The sequence below is a fragment of the Vanacampus margaritifer genome, chromosome 1, assembly GCF_051991255.1.
Source record: "Vanacampus margaritifer isolate UIUO_Vmar chromosome 1, RoL_Vmar_1.0, whole genome shotgun sequence".
In the NCBI taxonomy this organism is placed as follows: Eukaryota; Metazoa; Chordata; class Actinopteri; order Syngnathiformes; family Syngnathidae; genus Vanacampus; species Vanacampus margaritifer.
In genome coordinates, this window is record NC_135432.1 from 38,426,067 (window position 1) to 38,452,855 (window position 26,789).

Here is a 26,789-nt window from a genome sequence, read left to right on the forward strand (position 1 = left end):
TACGGAAAAATCTGGCATAATCAATCGCTCAAAGACCGCAATTGGCGCTCAGTACTGTCTAAAACAGGTTTTTAAATGGAATTTTGTCACTTGCATCAATTCTTATGCTGCCAGTTACAAGAATGTGGTGTATATAAGTGTTGAGTTAAGAGTTCTTTTAATTCCTACGTTCCCTCAAGGCACTGTCACTGGGGTGGTGGTTCCAAAGCATTTTTGTGCAGCTGTCACTCAACATTCCATGCCCCGCTCAGTTGACACCCCGCCCTCATGTAACATTTGGGTCAAAAGTCTGAAACTGAAGGGAAAAAAATAACTGAATGTGAAAAACGATTTGAAAGTGAAAAAATAAGTTTTGAAACCCGAAAAAATAAGATCTGAATCTGAAAAGATAAAACATGCAACTGAAAAAAATAAGACCTCAAATGTCAAAATATATATGGAAGCAAAAACTGAAAATAAATAATTTATCCAAAGGAATGAAGGAAGTTTATCAAAATAAATTCTGACCCAAAAAAACGTTTCACACGTTTATTTTTATTTTAAATACCTTTTTATATTTAGCGAAATTCAAGATCAACACAACAATTTTCAGTTTCAAGTTGTATTTTTGTCAAGTTTTTTACCCTAATTTAACTACATACAGGTCCTAGAGAGCCGTTGTACTGCCTGTTTTCCATGTCTCCCTCCATCAACACACCTGATTGATGAACAAGATTGTTATCAGGCTTCTACAGAGCTAGCTGATTAGCTGATCAGTTGAGTCAGTGTTTGAGGAGAGAGACATGGAAAACAGGAAGGACAGCGGCTCTCGAGGACCAGGGTTCCCTATCCCCGCTCTATCAGGTCAAAATTCCCTTTCAATGGTCGAGTTTGCAACAGCGGAACCCAACCCAAGACACGCTTAGGTCCGCCCCCTCATTTGAATAACATTTGTAACAGAGCGTAAATAAGAAATAAATGTGAGAGCAGAGCATTTTTATTTATTGATTGATATTTAATTATATTTATTTTGTGAATCTCGTTTGTGTATATATACACACACAGAGTAATTTTGGCAGTTTTGGTCCTCCACAGAGGTTAGCCGTTTTACGTTGTCACCTTTTACTGACAGCATCTGTAATTTTTCCCCCCGCTGAAAACATTATCAGTGCATGTTTTACTCAGAAGTACAGCGCAATGAAATTGACTTAAAAACAAACTGCAAAACAATAACCAACAGAGGGAGACAAAATGCCAGGCAAAAAGCACCCTGAGCTCTTATGTCATGAGGATGGTAAACGACACATTCAAATGCCCAACATTGCTTGCATGTGTTCACGCAGAATGATCAATTTACCTCCTTACATGTGTGTTGTTGTTTTTTTCTGCAAGGCCCAGGCCTTATTGTTCCAGTCATGTAATCTTGTTTTCTTATTATCACCAAGTGCTATTCTCAAATATTCGTCATTATCACGTTGACGTTGTTTAATTATAAGCCTGTACAAAGTGAATGGACTTAAAATATTGATTTTAACTCTTGGTAAAACAAGGCCCATAATATGGAAATTAGTTATTGTGGATTTTGTGGGGTAAATAAAAGTTCTAAATATTGTACATGCACAATTGAAAGCCATTTATAAAAAAGAAAATGACATTTGGTTGTCAGTTAAACTGAAATCATGTTTAAATATAGGACCATATATTCATTATGACAAACAAATTAGAGGAACCTGTTCTAATACATTCATTGGTACCATGAAAATTGGCTTTAATATCAAGTACCTTGCTTGTTATATCAGGAGCCAAAGACAGGAGATAAAGCAAACACATGTAATCAGATCTCTTATTTGAATATATGTGTTATGTATGCACATACTGATAAATTTCCAGCATTCACAATATTGAAAATCAAAATCCATGTACAGGAAAAATATACAAAGTAGCCTACTAGTAATAGCCTGTATCATACATGCAGTGTAGTTTTCCTTAAATTATCAGCTTGTCAAATACATCAAAGGTTAAAAAAAGAAAGGGGAAAATATAAAATAAACTGCACATCTAGTTTGTGAAAGAAAGTTATTTTTCATGCAAAAAGATAGGCATGTTCTTGCGCTACGTTTGAGCACACGCCGTCCTGTCGCAGAGGGTAACATGGCTTCCGTGTTTTCAGTTGGCCAGACTCTCGATATACAGCTCTGGGCAACACATAACCTTACCACCCTCTACTGGTATCTAGCGCTATATCACTTGAGTCACTACACAACAAAGTTAAATGGCACGGTATGAACTCTCCTCATGGTGCGTGGAGAGCCCTGCACAGTGCACACTTGTTCCAAAAGGTTTGCAGGATGAAAACTGATTTTTATCGTCAGACATGAGGCTCTCACGTGTCTCTGACATTGCGCCTGCCGCTGGTGACCGATCAGCCATCCCATGAGCTCTGAATCAGCCGCTCATACAGCCATAGCCAGGGCAAATGCTGACCAGCCAGAAGCGTGAGGAAAGTAGCTCGGCATCACCGTGCGCTCCTCGCGCTCTGCGGCCACTTCGAGAGTGTCCAACGACGAGGCCAGCCTTCCAGTAGTGTGTGGCCGTTTTCACCGCATCATTTTTGGATGAGCAGTTCGAGTCTACCCTAATATTCTCCTGATACATAGAGTTTATGAGTGAAAAATGTGCTATCATGGCTGGCGTTTCCCTTTAAGGAATCACTATCTCTGCATTTACCATGAGAGAAGATTACATATACCTTGAGAGGTACGCAGGATATTTTTTTCCAAAGAGTTTGAGGATATTTGCACCATGTTTTACACAATTGACATTTCTCACCTATTAGGGAATGGAATTTTATCAATGACATTGGACTGTATTGCGTGCCTTGAAAGGACAAGTGGGAGCCCTTGCAAGATATTTTAAGTCAATTGGGTATTTTTGTATCAGATTTTTATTTCTTTTTTTTTCTTTTTTATAAATCTGTTGATTTTATTGATAGTTTTTCCAATTCTGAATTGGAAAAATTCAATGAACAAATTAAGGGGAAAAAAGCAGGAGAAGCAACTTCTAGTGATATGATAGGACCTTGAAAGACGCAATGCTTTCAACGGCACACATTAGAAGTATATTTTAACAATGAAAACGGGACCATGAAAGCATTTGGATTTTTGTCACATTTTATTAAGCAGATGTTTATCACTCAGATGTTCCTATGGAAAGAAAAAGGCACATTGTAAAAAATAACACTAACTGATAATGACATCTAAGATAGTTCACTTACTTGGCAACAACGCCATCATTCTTTGCCAGCCTGAGGATGGAATCATCAGACTCTCCCTGTTTGCATTTAGGGGAGAACATGCACACATGTATGAAATAAATGCAATTTGAACTACTGAATTCAATGCAGTTCACTCACCATCCTGCGGATGGCGCCACAGATGGCGTAAGTCTTGAATTGACCATTGAACCGACCTGTGACCTTGTCCACCTGCAACAGACATTGAATGAATGAGTTTTATTTCAGACACGGAAAGACGTCCAAATCTCATGTAATGCATACAGTACACAGAGCTTAAAAAAGGAACACCCAAAACTCAGTTAAGTAGACGTATTTAACTATTTTATTATTTATAATGTACCTGTAGATGAAATAGCAAAGTGTGCATTCTGTGTTGCCAAAATGCACACGGACGTTGCAACATGTATACAGTCAGTAAAATGGTGTGAGATAGCCTCAAAATATCCCTACTAGGGCTGGGCAATATGGCCCAAAATTCATATCACAGTATCAATTGCATCTCTCCACGGTAACGGCATATATCACGATATAACATTAAGGTTAAAAATATTTTAAAGTCATAATAATTTCATAAATTATTCATTTCTGGATAGTTCTTAATTGTATAGTCCACTATAGAAGCTAAATTGATAAAAAAATGAATAACAATGATCAAACAAATATTTAAGATAGCATTATTTATGCAATTCTCAAGTCAGAATTAAGTTTGCACTCCATGGTGCAAAAATATTGCAAAAAAAAATACATGGGTATATTCTAAATTAACACCCTACAATAGGCTTTCAGTAAAGATATTTGAATTAATTATGGAAAACTATGTACGTGGATTAATTAGCCTTTATTTTGTTTTCAACTGTAATAAAGCAAGTCTATTCATTTGAATTAATCAGATCAAAATTAACATGCATCTTTTTTGTATTTCCTGTGTCTAATATTACTGCTATTAACAATGACTAAAATTTCTCCAATGTGTGACCAGTAATAACGGTTCTTATTATTTTTAACATTATATTCCTGTAATATACTCCTCTTCTCCGCTAACTAATGCAAGTACGGATTCGATACCTCGGCAATGCATTAATGAAAAAAAAGTATGCATTACTTATACTCAAATTAATATAGAAATATACGAAATTGACGATTTAGTGCCTAACGTGGGAGCTACCTTTTTCGTGTCGTTTGTTTGTTGATGGTTACAAGAGGTCAGGTGTGATGCAAAATACAATTGTTCGCAAATTATGCAGGAAAACCGTTAATGTTAAGAGGAAGCACAAACTAGAGCTTAAAACACGCGGCTAAATAAACGCAGGCTAAAGACACATGAGAAGGACATGAAAACAGCTTGCGCTGTTTGGTGTAAAAGTGAACAAAAAACAAAACTTTCAACCAAGCATTGCTGGAGTACTCGTTATTAGACGCACTCCTTATTACAAAAAAGAAAGAAAGAAAGAAAGACAGTGGTTGGCTAATTCTGAAGTGGTCATGTATTCAGGGATGTGATTTGACCAAAGTGAAATTATCTGAAAATTTAGCCGGGGGTCTGGGGGCCGTTGGCACCCAGCTAGGTCCAGGGCAGTGCCCTGGTGGAGGGACAAGGCTTCGCCCCCCGGAGCTCATGGGTTTTCCATGTTTTTAAGTACTTTCAATGCACTCACATGACAAAGAAATAGACAAAACAACAGCATAAATTTTCAATGTATATTGAACTATCCCATATAAAATGGCAGTTTTAGTCAACTCAAAATCAGTCACATTCAAAAACATTGGACTGCCTTTGCTTTTAAAAACTATCACTGAGAATATCATCATATCTAACTAATGTGATTACTAAGTTAACACTTAAATAATGTTGAAGAGTTCAAATTTCATGAACAAATAATTGTATCATGACCAAATGAAAAGTAACTCATATTAGAGCATACCACAAATGTCTTTGTTATAGCAGAAGATGTTATCTGTCGGAGTCATGTGCATACACAATGAACTACAAAAAAAATAAAAATAAAATAAAATTCGGAATTTTTTTTGGGGGGGGGGATAAAAAAAGCGGAATTCCGCGAATTAGCGGAAAAATCACATCCCTGTGTATTGTTTGGCAAAGATAAACAATCTGCGGTGGTTATTTCGCCATGATTATCAACTTGGTGACTTTGAAATGCTAAGCTAAAAGTGCCCGTGAGGTGCAACTGTCTCAATGAGACGGTATGGTGCATGTTGCGACCATGCAGCTTGTATTGGTCAATCAGAGGAGCGAAAAATTCTCTCCCCTGAATGAATCAGAGATATTCACAGCAAAATAACTAGTGATGCACCGAATATTCGGCCACTGGAAAATTTCGCCCGAAAATGGCAAAAATATTCGGCCGAAATAAAATTAAAGCCGAAAGAATATGGCCAAAAGAGGATGTTGTGGTGACGCAAGCAAAAAAAAACAAACAAACAAAAAACCCGCTGCAAGTAAGCATCTGATAAAATTAAACACCAAACGCAGGGGTGAGTGTCCACTTCGCCGCTCGCTGGCTTTTCACTTAAGTACAAGCAGCTTCATTGCGCACACATTTCAGCGGGTGGAAAACTGCACTACAGGTGAGCCGCTTTTTCTCCTGCAGCGCCTTCCTTTTTTTGCTTTGATTGGAGCACCTCGAGCGCTTCCACTTTTTCACTTGCATTTTGGTGGCCATGCTAAATACTTTAGCTAATGTTAGCACTATTGCTATCAACAGTTTTAAATGAGTAAACACTTACCACTATCTTTAGGTGACTACAGACCTGTAGAGGACACAGTGTGACTTTGCAGTGCGTTCACAAAGCCGATTGGTTGGTGCAAAGATATTTATTTTTAAACGTTGACGAAATGCGAATATGCAGATTTAAGTGAATGTGCGCCGCACCGTGTCCCGCTCTAAATAGCCTACAAGCGCATCATCCGCATCGCACCGCATGCATTTGTGCCCGCCCGTGCGAACTACTGTACATTGACTATAAAGTGAGATTGCACCGCCAGAAAATGCGCACTAGTGATGGGTAACACCGATGGATTGATGCATGTGTCAAGTTGGTAGAGGAACCCCCGTGTCGATGCTTGTAGCGTTTTGTGAAAACCATGTATGTGACCAACACAGCCGCTTGTGTCACTCATCGCTACCTGTTACCAGGTGTCGAGCTTTATAAGGAAGTGCCACAGCGCGTCTGTTAGCGGGTTGCGTCTCTAATGATTCACACATCTTTTGACGCTCAGTAATTTTCTTCAAGTCTGTGTGATTGGGATTCCGAAAGGAGAAGAGAAAAGGATTGTCCTACACGGTAGAATCTTTTGGTTGACCATTTTGGTCACGCAACAGCTGAGGTTTCACTTTCCATACATTATATGAAGTGACTCTACATGTGAAGTAGAGCAGCGAAAGCGCGTCAGGTTGCTTACATTTTTCGAGGTTGGGCCTCGAATCTTGACTACAACGCTTTGATCTCCATGTATTTTTATTTTTTAATTTACACACAATCTTAAAAAAATATATACAAATATGGCAGTAAAAACAATACAATAAATACAACAGGTGTGAAGGTGAGGTAGAAACTCATTACGGGCTCGACTTGAGCCGAAAAATGCACTTACTTTATTAAATTGTTACTTTATTAATTAAATTGTTTACACCATGTGTTCCATTAATGTAGTTACTTGTTAATTTTTATTTTATTTTTGAAACCAAACTTCCATGCATTGGATTAGACAATTTTGAATTATGAGTCCTCATGTTTTTCACTGTATCTATCCATCCAAACATTTTGAATTTAAATGAAGAAATGAATACAATAGGACATGCACAATTTTATGTGATAAACATTAGTCTTCTAGCACTTTTTTTTTTTTTTTTTTTACAAATTTATGCATAAGAAACAATCCTTCATTTAGTTTTTTATATCCATAAAAAGTAACTTTTCACCATTACCTGCTCTGAAAACAAACAATTGCTGTAAGCGTTATCATTTATTTATGTGACCGTTTGCACTCTTATTTTTTTCTTTTTGTTATATTGATGATTTGATTTAGTTTAGCTTCTATATCTTTTAACCTCCCTGGCATGTTTTGCGTTGATTTGTTTGTATTACATTTTTTCACATATTTTGTGTACTGTTTAATGTTTAAATAAAGTTTACAAGAAAGAAAAAAGTCACCTCGGTTACCTGTAGTGATATTTAAGGTCCAGCAGATGTCAGTATTCGGTGACACAGTACCAACAATGTCATTGTGTCAAACCGCTTCATGGCGTCTCATCGACTCATCACTAATGCTCACTTTGCGTTAGGTGTTTAATGTACCATTCGCCAACATTTCTGTTGTATTGACGCATTTCAATTTATATTGTGCTTTGTTAAAATGCCAGTGCTAAATAAATATTTTATAATATTATAATTGTAATGAATTTTAATAAATGCAATGATAGCATAATTTTTTTCCGGCATTTTGGTTTTCCACCAAGCATTTCTCATTTCAGACAAAAATTTTCATTTTGGTGCGTCCCTAAAATAAACGCTTGAACTTTATTTTAAAGTTAGCTTTTGATCGTGTGGCATGTTACTTTATTGAATGTGTGTTTCTTGCCAAGTCACAGCGGTAGCACACTGACATCAAGTAAACTGTTACTTTTAATTTGAGGTGCCCCACTTAAGAACTTGTTTCACTCGTAGTTGTCAAAATGCTCCCATACATGATCGAAGAGGTTTTTTGTCTGCCATCAGAGTGAATGTGGGCCCATCTTGTTGCAGTCACTTGAACGTGCTTTTAAATAAGAAGCAGCATTTTGGATCTCACGGGGAGGTCAACATTATCCATGTTTGTTTTTGTCTGCGTGCACTGAGTGCTTCCTAAAGTGTCCTGGAGATTATTGGTAAAGCGCTTTTGAGTTCCGCAATATTTTGAACATTCTCTATACTTTTATTAGCATATTTTAATAATTGAAATGTGGATGTTTGTGGCTCGATTCAGACTTATGCATGTGTGATGCATCCAAAAATCGTAAATTTCCTCCACCCCTACATCTTTCTTTGATGTGATCTGTCTGCGTCAAATTGTGGTACCAACGGTAGAAAGGCTTTCTATCGCCCCTTTTTTACATCGAACGGTTCGAACCATGTCCAACACCATTTGTTTCCCCATACTTTTAATGAAAGATGTGTTTTTTTCTCTATCATATACATCCATGCTCCAAAAATACAATATAAAAAACGGAAATTTTTTACATTATCTACAACAGTGGTGTCCAAACTCGGTCCTCGGGGGCCGGTAGTCCTGCAGGTTTTGGAGGTTTCCCTGCTCCAACGCACCTGTTTCAATCAACAGGATTGTTATCAGGCTTAGTAGAGCTTGCTGATGAGCTTCAGCTGTGTTTGAGGAGAGAAATATCCAAAACCTGCGGGACTACCGGCCCCCGAGGACCGAGTTTGGACACCACTGATCTACAAGTTAAAAATATGATAAAGAAAAAATTCCAACACTTCGGGGTACGCTGCAACCGCCTGTTTTAGCTAAAGATATTAACAAGCTTTCTCCGACAACAACAAAAAAACTTTCAAAAATATATAAGTTACTTTCATATACTGATAAAATGTCTTTACCCATCTCGAAATGGGAGACAGACTTGTCTATAGCACCGGAATCTGACTTTTGGATTCAAGTTTGTGAAAACGCATTTAAAATGACAAAACACACAAATTTACAACTTATCCAATATAAAATTATTCACAGAATATACATTACTCAATATATGATGAAGAAAATGGGACTCTCAGACTCCGACATTTGTCTCCAATGTTTACAAAACACTACAGACACTTATGTTCATGCTTTATGGTTATGTACTCCGGTTATGTATTTCTGGACTAAAGTCTTAGAAAAACTTTCCGCTATTTTGGACTGGAGGATACCTTTATCTCCAAACTTGTGTTTGCTAGGTGACCTAACAACAACTGACTTACCACATAAACAATTTCAATCTACACTTGTAGCCCTTACTATCGCTAAAAAAAACAATTCTTGTTAACTGGAAAAATAAACAAACTCTGAATATCGACCAATGGTCTAACCTCCTCATAAATCACATTTTAATGGAAAAAATATCTGCCTCAAATAAAAACCAAATATCAAAATTTATAGAAACATGGTCTACGTAAATAGAATTTTTTAACCTAATTCTGGTTCCTTAATTCTGTCTGTTAGCGAGAGCCACTACATCGTGATAACTTACATTGATGTTTCTGCATTTGGCAATTTACTATATTATAAGTATGGGATTTTTTTTTAATGGGCTTTAGGTGAACTGATGAATACACGCACGCATATATATATACACACACACACACACAAGTATACATATACACACATATATATACACGTATACATACATATACACACACACATATATATATATATATACACATTATTATACATACACACATATATATACATATATATATATTTATTTTTAAAAAAAAGGGGGGGGGACAATGCACATTAATGAACATTTTACGATGTAATTGTGCCCAAGTTAGCCAAGTCAAGCTAAGCTAATTGTAACCCACCTTTCCCCAGCCTCGGAAGGAAGAATAACAACATCTTAGGGTTACAATATCTTACACCGAAAATCCAGCACTGTGTGCATGAGTCGCTGCCGTCTTCGGTACCCATCCCACTCGGAGTTCACTGATACTCTGGTTGCTTAAAAATATATATTCTTACCTGATATGCTCAATTCACGTAGGTCACCTATTTAGGTTCCAATTTGAAGTTTAAGTTGAGTGATTTTTATGCCTGTACATTGCTAATAATTTAATGTTGTAATTGTCTTATGTTTAGCTGTTTTAATGTTTGCTCCATGTACAGCACTTGCTTGTAAAGATGTAACTCTTTTAAAAAGTGCTCTATAAAAAAGGTGAGGAACAAATTTTACCTCGGCTATGTTGATCTGGACAGAAGCGTGGTCCTTGGCTCCGATGATTCTGTTGCTAGCAGAGCTTCAACAAACACAGGAAATGTTCATGTTCATAAATCCAACAATTGCTAATTCCGAGTGCAGTTACGTTCCAGCCGGTCTACTCCATTCCGATTGAGCCAATGGATCCCTGATATGACACACCAGTGAGTTTTTCCATTTTACATTTGCTCACCATTTACGAGGGACGTAGAGGTCCACAAATTCACCAGCGTCGTTCTGCATGTTGACAACACGTCGTCTATAAAACTGCAGAGAACATTATATGTCAACACTTACAGTACACACAACTGTCTGTAATACTTATCAGCGAAATCGCAATCTGTGGGAAAAACAAATGCCCCCAATGTGGCAATGCGTAGCGTGTGAAGCCGAACGGGAGCCTGTTAGCAACACTTAGCATAGCAACTAGCATGTGCATACGACCACATGAGGCGGCGCGGAAACTGACGTTATTGTAACCGCATTCTAGCTACTATACTCCTTTAAACGAACACACACGGTGACGCTGTCCGCTCAACTGAGTTAACGCCGGCAGAATACACGATTATGACACCGCAGATGATCATTTAAGGCATTTTTTCAGAGGGAGAACTCGACAACACTCACCGTATCCGACAAATGGACGACAGGAAAGGACGTGCTTCTTCTTTAATGATGGGAGGACGAACGTTGCATTAGCGCCATCTGTCGTTTCCGTTACGCTCTTAATTCATTTCATATATATATATTTATCTAGTTATCAAATTATTGACAAAAGTCCAGTCTCATTTAAATATGTATCAAAATATCTCACCCCACTTCCCTTTGTTCCACACTCTAATATGTTTTTTACTGTTCCCCCCCTTCATTCCGAGTAGGGTATTGCTGCAGCCTGGAGACCGCACAGCTCATGCGGATCTCGATCAGTGGGCGCCCGATGACGAAAATTATTGAAGCCGGCGCCGGCAGCTATCTTTATTTTTCAAAATAAAAATATAGAGTGCCAATAGAGAAGAAGAAGATTATGGAGAGACGGGTAAATAAAAGAGCACGCACCCATTAACAAAACATAGAAAACCTGCTTCTGTTGAGGATGAATAATTTTTGTGGGGTAGTTTTTATTTTTAATATGTTCCCAGTCCAGTCATTGTTTATACATACTCCGAGTAGTTTAGAGTGTTTTTGCACTTTATTTGTTTGTATTTATATTTCCCAAGTGGAGTTATGACAATGTTGAGAACACCAAATTCCCCAGGTGTTTATGAAAAATATATGGCACCACTATATATGTGGCTTTGTTCTGCTGATCAGTATTCTGGGTTTAGGAAAATAAATAATTAGGAATTCTAATTGTATGTTTTATTTTGGAAAAGGTCAATTTACTTTTTATTTTTTTCCTTTCAAGTTGGTTGTTTTTTACTTTTACTTAAAGGGACTACACCATGGTATTTTAAGCCCTTCCACAGTTAACTACAGGCATATAATAATTAAATCTTACCTTTGACACAATCGCAATGTATTTTTTTTAATGAAATATTAGGTATTTTGTTGGCTACTTTTCCAATGCGGAAGTAAAACACCCGGTTCAGTAAAACTCGCCTCTCCTCATGTGGTTGCCGCGTCCCTTTGCTGCCAAGGAGCGCTACAAGACCAACCAGCCGTTGTAGTACAATCGTGTCTTCTTTACATGTGGAAATTGGATGGATGTTAAATTCTTCAATAAACATTTGAAACAAAACGCCCCTTGCCGCAAGAAATCGTAGTGGAGGAGCAGGGGAGAAGAGGAAGGGGGAAAAAAATACCATGAATGGATCTCGACCATAGCCTGCTGCTCACAAGGCGAGCGTACTAACCACAATAGCATCCGTGGAGATATACACGTTAGTACAATACGTTTCTTTAAGCTTTTAAGACGGCCAATTGTCATTACACTTTGGCATTGCAAATGTGAAATATAATTGATTGCTTTGAATTCATCTGGACAGAATGTTTATTGATAGATAAAGGCTACTTTTGTCAATATCCCATGGAGGGAGGTCTCAAAGAAAGTGGGCGTGCGTTTAGTCCGCAGAGGCGTGGGGCCACGTCAAACCGTGCCTACAGCTCGTTTTCTCAAGTTGGGAGGTGCTGGTGCATGGAGAGCAGAATAACCTAGAATTTCTCATACAGGGGCGAATGGAGGAAAACACAACTTTGGTCATGTTTTTGGTGAGGAATTAGCATTTTAACAAGGCTAAAAGCTCACAAAAGTTGCTTTTTCATGTTGCAGTCCCTTTAAGTAAGGGAGTGACTTCTGTACTTCTACTCTTATCAGAGTAGTTTTTTTTTGCACATGTAACAGTACTTTTACTTAAGTACTGAACACTAGTACTTTTGACATCTCTGGTGAGCTGTAACTGACCTCAAAGGTGAGTGACATCAGTATTACAAATGGATTTCTCATGGCTTAAACATGGAAATACACATTCATTTGACTTTTTTTTCCTTCACATTTTGATCTTTACATAGACATGCACTTTCATGTGTTCATTCCCCAATAGACACCCTAAAGCAGTGTGATTTTTGGGGGGGGGGGGGACTTGAGCTCTACCAATACAACTTCCTGAAGGTTGAACTTGATCTGTTAAAAAACAAAAAAAATCCCTAAAGTTACCAACCCCCCAAAATTTTCCCCTTAAAGTTATCGCACTGAAAAGTCACCAATGGTCACGAATGACCCACATAATGGTCTAAATTATTCGAAGCACAGAACATTGAGTGACCAACTCTGTAATGTTTTCATTTGAAATGAAAGAATGACTATTGAAGCAAACATTTACCTTTCAAGATGGCATTGTGTCAGAGCTACACATTTCATACAAGAAGTGCAAAGTGACATCATCGATCCGACAGGAAGCAGAGGTGAGACATTATCCCATCACAGAGAGGCGGAGCAACATGCTGACGTCATAAGGCAAATTTGGGGATTGTCTATCAAAGGGCTCCTTTGTCATAGGGTGAAACGCTATCCCTCTTTGGCCAATTTGAGTATGTCATGCCACAATTGGGACACCTTTGATGTGAGAGAATGGAGTCAGGATGCACAGACAAACAGGGAGTGGTCCTCCCAATTGTGATGAAATATTTTGAAAAAATCACTTCGGCTCAGTGGTGTCTGCTGGCTGACAGAGACTTTGACTCGGACACGGGAGCCATCTTGGCCGACATGTGCACAGAGATTGCTCAAAAACTCTCAGCGGACACCTTGAAACAGATCCTGCCCTTATTCCAGCGGGACGGGAAGTCCAAATGCAAAGCCCCAGACATGGATGGCGCCATGAACGCCGCCTTCGCATCAGCACTCTGCGTTCCCGAGCAGCCGTGTGACTACGCCAGCAAGATGGACTCACTGCTTGCAGATGAGATCTCCCAGAGGGTCAACCGGACTTTGGCGTTGGCTACCGACACAGACGCTGAGCCGCTGGTACCCGTCATCTACGTCCCAGGGACGTTCACCAAGCTGGAGGTTCTGTACAAGATGGTAAGGCTCTCCTGTGGTGTCTTGTGGTCTTACCTGGGCCGAGTCAAGTCCACCACACGGTGTTTTGGACCATGCTGGCGTCAACCAACCCACAGATCTCAGGCATTAGAAAATAAGGAGCTTCAGAGTCCAAAGTCGTCTTCCCGTCCAAAATCAAATATTAGTGTCGAAGAAACGACAGAAGCGGTGACAGAAATCCTTCGCAAGTGGTCAGAGCACACAGACTCCTCAACAAATACCTCCCCCGACCTGCATGAGACAGCGTCTGACATCGTCACAACGATCAAGAGCGACCTTCACTATGCTATCAATATAGACAGAAAAAGCAGCATGCCTGCCTGTCCTCATTTTGACCTGAGGTTAATCCTGAAGACATTAACCAACTTTTTTAATTCTCGAGAGCAGCCTACACCTCGCCAGGAGGTTGTCCGCAAAAGCAGCTTTATGGAGTTTTCCAAAAATCGATTTGCAAAACTTATGACAGATGTCGCCTCTCCAGATGTGCAGGAATCTGACTTCCTGGTGGGAGTTCAGCGCTGCTCAACGTTTGGCAATCCTGAGAGCTCCTTGCCGGCCTCCAACCTGGAGACACCAGGCAGTCCTCCCCCTCTCAACTTTGAGGGAATACAAGGCGAAGTGGAGGACCTGTACGACAAGTTTCCTATGGAAGGACGAAAAGTCAGCAAGAAGGTGGAGAGCCTCAGACATGATATTGCAAAGTTCTCTGAACAGCTGAGAGACAAAATTTACAATTACATCGAGGCCAACCAGGCCAGCCTCACCGGAGAGCTTTCAGGCAGGCAATCACCACAGCAAGAAGTCCGGCATCCAGAGGTCATGAAAAACATTATTGAGGATTCCGTAGGGAAATTTTTGCAACAGGTGCTACTCTGGATGGAGATGGAGCCAAGAAAAAGGAAGGCCAGCGCCGATGAGGTGTGCGGTGCATTAAAAGATATCGACACTCTTATCAGCACCATTGTGACCTCGGAACCTGAAGCTTTCAATTCTCAAATGGCTTCGGAGACGGAGTCAGAAACTTCTCTGTCTGCACCTATCCAACAGGATCACACAGAGCCCATAATCACAGAGTCTTCGCTACGAGAGGTGACCAGGAACTTTGTCAGCATGCTGATCATCACAATGGTCAAGTACTTCCCAAAGAAGGTCCGCAAGTCTCTGCAGCCAGATGACATGCTTCTGATCATCCGACGTCTCTCCGACAAAGTGCTCAAAGTCAATTTGGCATCATTGGCGGCCGAGGACATGGTTGGTTACAGTAGATTCATCCAGGCAGTCATCAAATACCTCTTCAGAGAGTTTGGGTCTCAGGAGAAGTTGCTAGATGCATTGATGTCTGATGAGCCATGCTTTGACGACGCGGTGTTGACACACCTGACCAACACACTAAACAACTGGCACGAGGGAGAAGAGCAGAGCAGAATCAGGAGGTTTTTTTCTGCTGTGGGCAAAGCGCTCATGAGACCCTTCACGGTTTTCAGTCTTGAATACTAACTTTCCCGCAGAGTTGTCTTGAAGCTATAGCTAAAAGTAGCCCATGTTCTTTGACTTTTTTTTTAACTGCAAAAACACATGGTGCTGAAAAAACTGGTGCTACACAAGCAACTCTTTGCTGGTCCAGATGGTAGGCATCTTGGGTGTGGTGACCAAAGAACCCCTGGAGCCAACTTTCAGGCATCATTTTATAGCAAGTAATCAGCTAATAGAGATCCGGAAGTTGACGTCACGCGTCCCAAAATTGCTCTTAGCGCAACCATTTTGGCAGCATAGAAAATGCCTCTGCCACTTTGAGTAAGCGGAAAACACCACATTTGAACAATGATTGACAGCTGTTGTGGAACAGCTGCTACTATGAGAAGAGGCAAAAAAAGGATCAAGCATGCTCCAGGATACCAAAAGAGGAACCAATGCGTAGCCAATGGAGCACTTTGTACACGGTGGCTAATTCAGCAGATGCTAACTGTTACCACATGCAAAATGTGTGTCTGTTTCGTTCATTTGTGCTGCTACAGTTTAATAGATATTACATGGTTGAATTTAATACTGCGGTATACCCCAACCGATGCGATGCCCCCCCACCCCCCACACACACACACTCCAGACTTCCTCATACAAAAATCCCAATTCATCTCTGGGCACCCTGTCATAAGCTTTCTCCAGATCTACAAAGCCACAATGCAGCTCTTCTGACCTTCTCTTTACTTCTCTATCAACATCCTCAAAGCATATACTGCATCTGTGGTACTCTTTTTTGGCATGAAACCATATTGCTGCTCACAAATATTCACCTCTGCCCTCAGCTTCATTGTGTGGCTCATCAGCTTTATTCCTCTGTAGTTGCCACAAATCTGCACGTCTCCCTTGTTCTTAAAAATGGGCACTAGCACACTTCCCCTCCTTTCCTCAGGCATCGTCTCACTATCTAAGATCCTGTTGAACATACCAGTCAGAAATTCTACTGCTACCTCTCCTAGACACTTCCATACCTCCACAGGTATATTATCAGGACCAAGTGCCTTTCCACTCTTCATCCTCTTCAATGCCCTTTTCACTTCATCCTTACTAATCTTTGCTACTTCCTGGTTCACAACAGTCACCTCTCCTATTCTTCATTCGCTCTCATTTTCCTCATTTATCAACTCTTCAAAGTACTCTTTCCATCTTCCCATCACACTACTGGCATCTGTCAACACACTTTCATCCCTATCCTTTATTACCCTAACCTGCTGCACGTCCTCCCTATCTCTGTCTCTTTGCCTTGCCAACCTGTATAGATCAGTCTCTTCCTCCTTACCGTCCAACATGTAAGTCATCGTAAGCCCCTTGTTTGGCCTTTGCCACTTCTACTTTCACCTTATGCCGCATTTCCCAGTACTCCTGTCTACTTTCTTCAGTCCTCTCCGTGTCCCACTTCTTCTTAGCTAACCTTTCTCTGGATCCACTTCTGCACCTCCTCATTCCACCATCAAGCCTCATTATCTCCTTTCCTTCCAGATGACACACCAAGGACGGTCCTACCTGTCTCCCTGATCACATTTTTGCTGTTTTTGTCCAGTCATCTGGAAGCATCTCCTGACCATCCAGAGGTCAACGTAGTCTCAACATTTTTCCTTTTTCAGCTTCCAAAATGTTGTCCTCTGCTCTGCCTTTGCCGTCTTTGTCTTCCTCATCACCAGAGTCATCCTACACACTACCATCCTATGCTGTCTGGCTACACTCTTACTTACCACTACTTTGCAATTGCTGATCTCGTTCAGATTACACCGTCTACACAAGATGTAGTGTACCTGTGTACTCCTACCTCCACTCTTGTAGGTCACCCTATGTTCCTGCCTCTTCTGGAAGAAAGTATTCACGACAGCCAAGTCAACCACCATCTGTCCTTCGGGGTTCCTCTCCTGGATACTTTAACGAATATTGCCCGTCACCCTTAATTTTTTCATTTTATGTGCCCTTTTAAACATTTCCCCCTGGGGAATGTGTGTGCGTGTCTTAACTCTGTGCTTTCAGTTCAAACTGACTCTTTGAGTTTCCCTCCAGCAGGGACTGGACTTCGGTTTATAACCCCCAGGAAGCGCATACCACAGCTCTGACAGACTTGAAATCCTGTCTGATAAACTGTCCCCAGACCATCTTTTATGGTCTGGCCTATCCCACAGGAATCAGCCATGTGTTTTTTTGGGGGAAACAATGCCCCGTGGAAGGTGTATGGTACAACAGTGCCCTCCAACGGTCACTGTCAATTATCCTCAGGAATCCTGTCGCTCCTAATTAATCTGAAGTCTACATAATTCGGGAGATACATGGACTTTATGTACTTGACTGACATCAAGTAATGCCTGTTGTTTATCTTTGTACACAACCTGTATGTCTATCTCAAATGAATGATATGTGTAATTTCTGTAGCCACGTAAATTTAGCTAATAAGTAAGCTTAACGGATTTAATAACTTTATGATCGTGGTAATGTTTGAAATGTGTTCAGAATGATAAATGAAGCATCTGGCTTGTCAATTCTGATTCAAAATGATCAAATACTATCCCAAAAGCTTGGTCTCAGTCGAACAAGTCTGCTTCATGCGCACGGAGAGGGGGTGTGACTCCGCCCCTGTGGGCTACGATTCCCCCTGCTGACACAGCTTTTAAAAGCTAGCGCGCAAAGGAACTTCTCTCTCTTTTCCTGACGCTCTTTCCTGCAACTGTTTTCCTCACGCTCTTTTCCTGGAACTCTTTTCCTGAACTCTCTGCCCCCTGAACTGCTCAAGGACTCTCTCGTTCCTGCAACTCCTCCACCCTCACTCCACCTCACGTCTGGCCCCATGAACTTTTCCTGATCATCACGAGAAACGTGGTCGCTGAGGGTGACCACACGGCTTCTTCCTTTGATCCCCGGACTTGAGTCATAACGCGCGTCCCCAAAACGCGCATCAAGCAAGGACTCACAAACACACTGCGCATCCCCAAAACATGCGTGTCTGTTCCAGCCGTGAGTCCGAGGCGCCCCCGCAGCACTCACACAAGGGCCTGCAGACCTCCAGGCCGTGCGTGCATCACCGACCAGCAACCAGAGACTCCCGGGCAGCACTCCAGCTGGACGTGCGCCAGCCAAGGAACGGCCTTGCCTCCACGCCACGCGTGCACCTGACCATCAGCCGGAGACCTGCTGCAGCATTCCAGCATTCAACCGAGGATCGACGCTCGAGTATCTCTCTCCCGTGTGGCTGAACCCGTTCGTGAGTTACCTCCATTGCAATCTGATGATCATATACTACTGGTTCAACGCTTTTATTCAAACAAAAAAGAATTGACAGGTCAAACGCTTCCATCTTTATCCCCCATCTACCTTTTTCATCTACCTTCTTTTATCTTAGTTAGTTAGTTTGCAAGTTTTCATTTTATCTTTGATTCGCATTTTTATTCCGTTTCATTAATAGGTTAGGCTGTGACTGATATATGTGCGTTTACTAAATAAATTTGTTGTCTAGAAATTCAATTTCTGCCGAATCATTTGTGTTTACAGAGTGGATTAGTAATTCTCTTATGAAAGCAAATAACTGCATGATTAACTAAAGTAGCAACTTCAGATTATGAATACTTGATAATAGGATTTTTATCTGTTATTTTGCTCCAGTCAACGTGGTGCGCCCGAGGTTGCTGAGGAAATTACAACTTCCCTCAGTACCGTCTAAATTTCTCATAAGCCATTACGGCAACCCAAATAATCGCTACATATTGGTGCTGCTCGTGTGAGGCTTTTATTAAGAAGAGTGTCCACTCAGAGAAACGCTTTGATTCAGGTTGAACGACTTCACGCAGCGTGTCACTTGCATAATAGTACTGCCGCTGAGAAGCGCGTGTAGACACCATTTTTGAATTAGTAGATTCACGCCTCTTTCATGTTCCCAAGCGTCGGCCGAGCCGCCATCTTGTGTGCACAGTGGGGGCAAGGCTGAGCCGCCATCTTGGGCGGGTCGAGAACAGAGTGAATTACTATTGTGAATGAGAAGTGGGAATTGAGTAAGTAAGAGCCGGTTACTGTTTGTGAGAATAGTGACTTGTATTTTGAAGACGTACGTAATATAACTCGAGTTTGTTGCAACTTGTAAATTTCAGCTGGCTGAATTTGAAGTTGTGTTTTTGTTTCCTGGGAATTTAATTCGCTGTGCACCGCGACGTGACGACGCTCTGTCTTATATACCTCGGAGTAGCTACCCGAGGCTAACATAAGGGCTTTAGAGTATTGTTCCCGTTTTTCCTACCGATCGTGGGAGACGTATTGGGTGTGATTGTTTTATCGCGAGCCCAATAACAGCTCGGCCGCCGCCGTACCCCTGTATTCTGGGACACCAGACATGTACCGCACCCGCCCGCTCACAAGGTGGCGCCTTTGTCTTTGTGAATTTGAGCTGTCTGCGCTTCAGAAGAGGGCTAACCGCCAGGCTGCAACGCTTGCCCACTAGCCGTCCAGTTATTGAAACTGCCTCGAGGCTGACCGCCTCTTGTAGGCCCAAAGGCTATTAGACGAGTGTATCGTGGCCCACCGGCCGCAACAGAGTTGTTCTCCGCTCGCTTGCCGAAGAGCTAACCGGCCAGCACCGCTAGCTGCCGAAGCTAGTCGCCGTAGCCGCCCGTTGGTTTGCTAAGCTGATCGCTGTTGCAAGCGTCAGTTTGCTCCACTGGTAAGTATTAAAGACGATTGCTAATTACATGAGCTAACTTACTAACTCTATTGAATTACGTGACGAACCATATGCTAAGCATACGCCGACTTTGATTTCAATCCCGTGTCGAGCCTCCCTCTTCCCCCAAGTGGCTTTAGCTACCATGGGACTCGCTAGATAATAACAATTATCTACGCCGATTAAACACATTCGTGAGCTAGTTGACTGCTTGTGTTTAGTTACTATATTAATAACCGATTGCGTTCTAGCCTCCTATGACGTATAGCGTAGCTACGCGCTAGCTATTTACATTAATAGGCCCGCGGTTGAGGAAAAGCAACGCAAGGTTTACACCCGTGTTAGCTCATTTGTAAAAAGCGTTAGCTTGCTTGCATAAACAATATACACTGTTGGTTAAGCATATTAAAATAAGTATTTGCACTGTTGTGAGTTACTTTCCTCTAGCTTTCTCCTACTACTGCTTCCCTAGCACTAGTCTAGACAAGTCATTCCCTTTTTAATATTTTGTTGCTGTCTGGTTTGTTTGTTTTGTCTGGCTCTCTGCCATTCTATTGTTTTCATTATGTAAACTTTTCCCCAGTTTGTCTATCTTTGTTTTATAGTTAATTAAGAAGGTTGTGAGTTCCAAGTGATATATTAGGGATTCAGCCCTAATATTTTTGTACAGTTTTACAGTTTAGTCTTAACCAAATCCATAAGAGACATTCGCATACTGTGCTGACACTCCAGCTGGTTTAGTTGACTAAGATTATTGATCCATTTCAATTTTATTTACCCTTCCGGTTTTTTAGTTTATTTAATTAAATTTTAATTTTAACTTTTATCTCAGCTTTTAAGTGAGTGAGTGAATCAAATTGAATTTAGATAAACTATTATAAATAAATATTCTCTTTTGTTTATCTGTTTCCTTTCTGACAGCTTGAACCCAGTGTGTATTGTTGACAATAACACTTGATAGCGGTAGTTAGGTATCCGCGTACGCCTAGCTGATTAACTACTAAACGCTAGTAAAAGTTTAATCGTCTAATAATAATAAAAAATTTTAAAAAAAAGTTAATTGTTGTCAACATGGCTGCATTACGAGAAGCTCCCCAGCCCATGTGAGAGCCTTGACTCCCTGGCACTGCTTGTTCAGACGCTGACTAAGGATATATTACCGGGATACGCGGACTCTGTTAAAAATGTCAAATGTTGATACGACTCATTGTAACATTGTTTGAGTGTGCGTGCATGTCTCTGCTCTTCTCCATTACGCTCCCAATTAGTCAAATGCGTAATTAAATACTACAAACTGGGAACAAAATAATTCACACTCGACTTATTTTTATAAGTGTCAAAAAATGCGTCACAACCTGTTCCTCTGGTAGTCATCTGGGCTTTTTCTATACATACCTGTGATTTCCTACTGTGCGCCTGTTCGTAGAACGCACCTTGAGTCCACTGCAGGGCCAGGAGTGATTGTTGCTTTTTCTTCTGCTTCTCCATGAAAAACATTTGCTTTTGCTACAAAGCGTCATGTAGATTGGCTTGGCGTCGGCCATGTAAGAAAAAAGTTCTATATGACACTTTGCGTGTCATACATACTTCTCAACAAGGGGTTCATGGCCAGCTAGCGCTTAAGTGTTTAATGCGTGAAGCCTTAATTAGCTCGTTATGCTTCTCAACGAGAAGTGGACAGTCAGCGAGCACTTCAGTTTTTACTGTACAGTGCGTGAAGCCATCTTCCTGAGCCTTCCTCTCGCGCGCAAGCTGAAAGAGGCTTAAGACGTTTTCCGCATATCGGTAGACAGGCGGCCATGCGTGTATGTGTACCCGCCTTTAAAACAGATATGGTGGCCTGTCTCGTATTTATTTTTTTAAGTACCGGTGCAAATTTTTTTTTTATACCGAACCGTTTTTTTATGCCAAAACATCGAGGTACGGTACTGGTACCGGTATCCCATGCAACACTACTTTGGGGTTGATTTGAAATGTGACTTATTTATTTCGAGGCACGACGTCGTTAAAACAGATTGATTGACAGGATTGAGAACCAATAGTTAAGATGACCCACCTGGACGACCCAGCAACAAAAGATCCTTCAATACATGACATCCCCTGATCGAAAAACAAGAGGGCAAGGAAAAACTTGAAAAACCCCATGAGGGGAAAAATAAAAAACCTTGAGAAGGGACCGCAAATGTGGTAATCCCTCTTTCCAGGAAGACCAGGCTGCAGTAGATGCAGAATGGGCAACAATTTACACAGTTTGTGGTGCTAAACAATATTAACTAGAATAGTGCGAAAGTCCATTTAAGAAGTTAAAGCACTGCAAGAAGACGTTGTTAGGGAAGTGGATCCTCATCCAAACCCGGCCCAGTAGGTCGTGGCAGCTATCTCCATGGCAGCCCGTATAGGACGGTCGTTACGACAAAGACCAAAATTCCTTGCGAGTACAAATAAGCAAAGAAGATGAAAAGGAGACAAAGAAAAGGTTGTGAGCATGCGCATAACGAAAAGCAATGCCCCGTTGATTCGAGGTATTCCAATTGCGTTTATATGAACCAGTATTCCGGTTATGAAAGGGGTAACTCAAGGGGCTTATTCGGGTCTTTAGAAACCCAAATAAGAGCATACGTATTCCGATTATTGCGTGTGTTTAAATGGCGTTTCAAAACTCGAATATTAGCAATATTCGGGTTTTAAAAGGGTTATTGCCTGCATGTAAACGTAGTCATTGACATCATCATACGAAACCTGTTGTGCAACTGTTTGTTTGACTGATGCTGATGATTGATGGCACGTCCAAAAACGAAACGCTAGCGAAGGAAGTGTTCCAGATCGCCTTCTCGCTTTTGGTGTGACTGTAGCATAACAATGGAATTTATGTTATATTTACGTAGAATATCACCAAGCGGAAGCAAATAAATGCTAAATAAAAGAGTGCCAAGTACCGACCCCTGCGGGACTCCACACGTAACCTTACATAGTTCATTGCCATGGATTACAGGTGCATTCTCTCTGAGAGGTAAGAACGAAACCAAGAGAGTGCTAAGCCTGAAAGACCAATGCACATTTGGAGTTATTCTAGTAGTATGTTATGATCGACAGTATCGAAGGTACCGCTAGGACTGAGTAATAATAATATTGACAAGGTATTGGAGTCCATCGCTAAGAGAAGATCATTAGTCACTTAAGCAATGGCTGTCTCAGTAGAGTGATCGGCCCTGACTCCGACTGAAAAGGTTCATATCGATTGTTAGCGGCCGTGTAATCATTCAGCTGTTGCGCGACACATACAAAAATGAGTAGACTTAATATAACAGCCGGCTCACCACATTTGGCAGGTGGAGCTATTCTTTCATTTTTAAAAGGACTCACCTGTTGCAAACTATTGAATGTATCTGTTAGACCACACATGGGCAAAGTACGGCCCAATCTTTCAAAAATGTGGTTATTTTTTCCTTCAGAGGGTGTCCCAGTAGCTTGAATAAAGCAAAGACTGGAAAGGTTTAATGTGCTGCTGTGCATATAGTCCATTGGTCCATACATATTGCCTAGACTGTATAAAACTGTATAAAAGTCAACATTTGCAGAATGTTAAACTTATTTTTATAGAAAGGATTGCGCTGACATCTGACAGCAGTGACACCAAAATTTTTATTGAACATTTTTTAATAAACATTTTTCACTTTGCCGTGAAATTTGTGACTATTCAAAAAAAAACACACAAAGGTAAAAACAAAAGAACAAAAGTCCTATAAAACTGTAAGGTAATGTAACATGATCTGATGAACTGTTAAAACTCAGCCTAAAGGCAAACTACCATGTAACAGCACTAACGGTGCTAACATGTTACAGTTGCAATACTTATACCCTGTCAAATGTTTGCCCATGACATATGGCAAGTGTTAAGTTCTTTTTAAATTCATCATACGTGTGCAGGTGAGCTGTGGTGAATGTAACGGTTTGAGTGCAGGCTCTTACAGTTGGAAAACAAACAGTATATTGAGAGTGCAGTCGTGGTGAAATTTGAAATGGATACAGAAGTCGTGCCCGGTCATTCACTGCATTATCCAATGTCCAATGGTCAAGCCTTCTGAATTCACTCCGCTCTTGCCTTCATGTTCTTAAATTAAGAGATGGACACAATGTTAAGTTTTAGTTGAAAATACATGAGTTGATCAAATATGGGGCATTGACCTTTTTTAGTACAAGACTATTGGATAACCCTAACCCCCAAAAATATAAAGCGACTGTGACGTACTTGTACACCTGTTTTTTCTCAATGCATTTTTAAATTTTCTATGCCGCGTTGTGCCTCAGCATTTACTATATTCCTTTATAACATAGCCTAGGAGACTTTACTTGAACAAATGTGACATTTAACCTTCAATAAATTAAAAAAATAATTTTAAATGAGTGGCGTTGACATGAAAAATGTAAATTCTGATAGCTCAAGCAGAAACAGAGGAACTGGATGAAATGAAAGGAAGACAAATAGCTTGTTTGCCGATATAAGATCAAACTGGTCCCACGTGTCTTGCAGAACCCTTAATGTAAAGAAAGGACTTGAAGGGATAAATAGTGCATCAAAAGATGTGATTTTTTTTGGCACAGACAACCAGTTAACAGATACCCTTCCTTATAAAGTTTAGCGTCTCAGTGACAGTTAGTGATGCGATACAATGGCTGAATCTGTAATGTGACTAAAAGCAGTATGTGCACTGACACGAGGATTAGTGAATCAGTGTTATCGTACCCGTCACTAGATCTGAGGGAATTCTGCATAAATTGTGTGGCACTTTGAATCCATATCATTCAATCAAGTGCTCCAGGCTGCCCCTAAATGTTGGCATTTTGTCAAAAAAATGAATAAAATAAAATAGTCAGTACGACATAAATTTTCATCTACTTGTGCCTGTGGGACCAATAAATTTGCTGATTAAATCATGACTTTTTTGTAAAATTTATCTAGACATCTGAAGCACCACTTGCGGAAAAAGTTAGGGCAAGGTCCACCTTGTGCCAGACTAGCTGCCATGATTTCTCCTGCACTCCTAATCAAAACATAAATTTTAAAGCAGTATTTCAACTAATAAGCAAAAACAAATCAAATTAGTTCAACACTAGATGGCACTACATTCTACACACGGTCTCTTTAAGAAATACAAACAAGGAACTACATTCAGTGCTTAGATCCCCCTTTTTCTTGATTATATTTGCAGTCGGAGTCGGCCTTTTAAGAATTTGGTGTGCTTTTTTTTTGCCTCATGTTTTTGCCTCATTGTGACATTAAACATACTAGCATTTGTACCTGTTAGAAATTCTCTGGTAAGGGTACCAGTATCAATTCCAGCTTCGCCAACAACGTGACCGCAATTCTACATTTGTTGATGTCTTTTTCTGCCGTTGCCACTGTTGCATGCCTCTGCTGAAGAGGTCAGTCCGTGACACACTAATGGAAAATACATTTTTTTGATTCACCTGACAGGTGATCCAATTCAGGATTTCATTGGAACTGCAATTAAAGGCAAAGACAAAAAGATTGCTATATTTACATAACTCTTGTTTCAATGGCACCCCTAACTTAATGATGTGCTTTTCCACCACGTTATCTGAAGCCACATTCCCTTTGAAAGGCATTGATTTGATGGACTTGTACTGATCTACTTGACTCCTGGCCATCATTTACCAGCTTGCACAGTACACACTTAAAAAAACAACTTGCGTACATATGCAAACATTCTTGTATGTAATTTGACTAAATGACAGGGAAGTCAAGTCCATAATTTTCTTTACAATAGGTTCTATGCACCCTCACTAGTTAAAACACAGCATTTTGTTTATTCTTAATTATTGAGAATAGGCTACTGTATAAAAGGCTCCTAGACATTGTGTGTTGTATTGTTAGGAGTGTTTATTTAAATTAACAAGGACTTTATTTTTATGGGGCAGATGCCACGGACTTCAGACTTCCGGGTTCCACACACCAGCGTCGTTTACGGCCTTCGATGAAATGCTTTGGACAACTGAGACAGACACACTACACACTCGCACATGTCGACGGGAACACGCAACCGAGGGGCACAAAGGCGGAAGTGCAAGAACTGGGACGCGGCCCACACGTCGCAAACAGTAAATTGAAACAAAGCTGATGTGTGAAAACCAGTAAGTCACAAGTCCCGCCTCCTCCGTGGCATATACCCTATTGCCGTGCCTTCCCATGTCATGTAATTTTGTGACCCAATTACGTATGATGAGTTCAGTCCGGTGGAGAACAGGTGAATGCAGCGGTGGTGTAGCCTACAAGTCGAATCGACCAAGTTTCATGTAGTTTCGTTTGGCAGAGTTCATGACCACAAAGTAAGCTAAAAAAGTTAATTGTTAAATTGTTTATGTGTATTTGTAACTTGTATGTTAGTTTTATATCGTTATACCGAGTTTAGAAGTGAATCACGGAACGAGACCGTTCTGTTACATTATATATATTTTTACTGTTCTTGTTGGCCACTAGAGGTCCCCAGAGACCATCAAAACATTTAAGTGCATTTGAGTGCCTTCTATGGCCACTTTGAGCAGTACGAATAACATTTATTTTCCGTTTATATTTTATTTTTACGGGGTTTACTAAGGCATGTAGTAGTTCTATTATTTGAATAATTTGTGTGACATTTGTTTAAATAGTGTGCATCTCATTATTGTTATTTTGGTATTTCAGACTCTGTTGCCTCAACTCTGTTGCCCTTCATTTGTTGTCCCCCATCTGTTGCCTCAACATCTGTTGTCTCATCATCTGTAAACTGTCATCTGGTAACTGACAAGTAAAGAAATCAACAAACACCA

General features: G+C 40.6%; 2 protein-coding genes across 11 annotated transcripts; one reads left to right on the forward strand and one right to left on the reverse strand.

Annotated features, from left to right (window-relative positions):
* Positions 1-3,131: 3,131 nt before the first annotated feature.
* On the reverse strand, positions 3,132-13,085 carry rps21 (ribosomal protein S21). Of its 3 annotated transcripts, none has more exons than XM_077554236.1 (6): positions 13,062-13,085; positions 10,436-10,509; positions 10,219-10,282; positions 3,392-3,463; positions 3,254-3,309; positions 3,132-3,182 (listed from the first exon to the last, which is right to left on the reverse strand). In XM_077554236.1, the coding sequence occupies exons 2-6, from the start codon at positions 10,483-10,485 to the stop codon at positions 3,173-3,175; spliced, it is 252 nt and encodes an 83-aa protein (XP_077410362.1). In that variant the 5' UTR covers positions 10,486-10,509; positions 13,062-13,085; the 3' UTR covers positions 3,132-3,172. The 3 variants fall into 3 exon arrangements, with proteins under 3 accessions (XP_077410362.1, XP_077410353.1, XP_077410371.1); XM_077554227.1 differs by lacking the exon at positions 13,062-13,085 and adding an exon at positions 10,870-11,022; XM_077554245.1 differs by lacking the exons at positions 3,132-3,182; positions 13,062-13,085 and adding an exon at positions 10,870-11,032 and having other exon boundaries at positions 3,250-3,309.
* LOC144040200 (uncharacterized) lies at positions 10,227-26,789 on the forward strand. Of its 8 annotated transcripts, XM_077554190.1 has the most exons (3): positions 12,938-18,515; positions 25,902-26,114; positions 26,665-26,789. In XM_077554190.1, the coding sequence occupies exon 1, from the start codon at positions 13,310-13,312 to the stop codon at positions 15,275-15,277; it is 1,968 nt and encodes a 655-aa protein (XP_077410316.1). In that variant the 5' UTR covers positions 12,938-13,309; the 3' UTR covers positions 15,278-18,515; positions 25,902-26,114; positions 26,665-26,789. The 8 variants fall into 8 exon arrangements, 2 of the variants coding, with proteins under 2 accessions (XP_077410316.1, XP_077410307.1); XR_013289671.1 differs by lacking the exon at positions 12,938-18,515 and adding an exon at positions 10,227-10,406 and having other exon boundaries at positions 25,902-26,789; XR_013289669.1 differs by lacking the exon at positions 12,938-18,515 and adding an exon at positions 11,832-12,122 and having other exon boundaries at positions 25,902-26,789.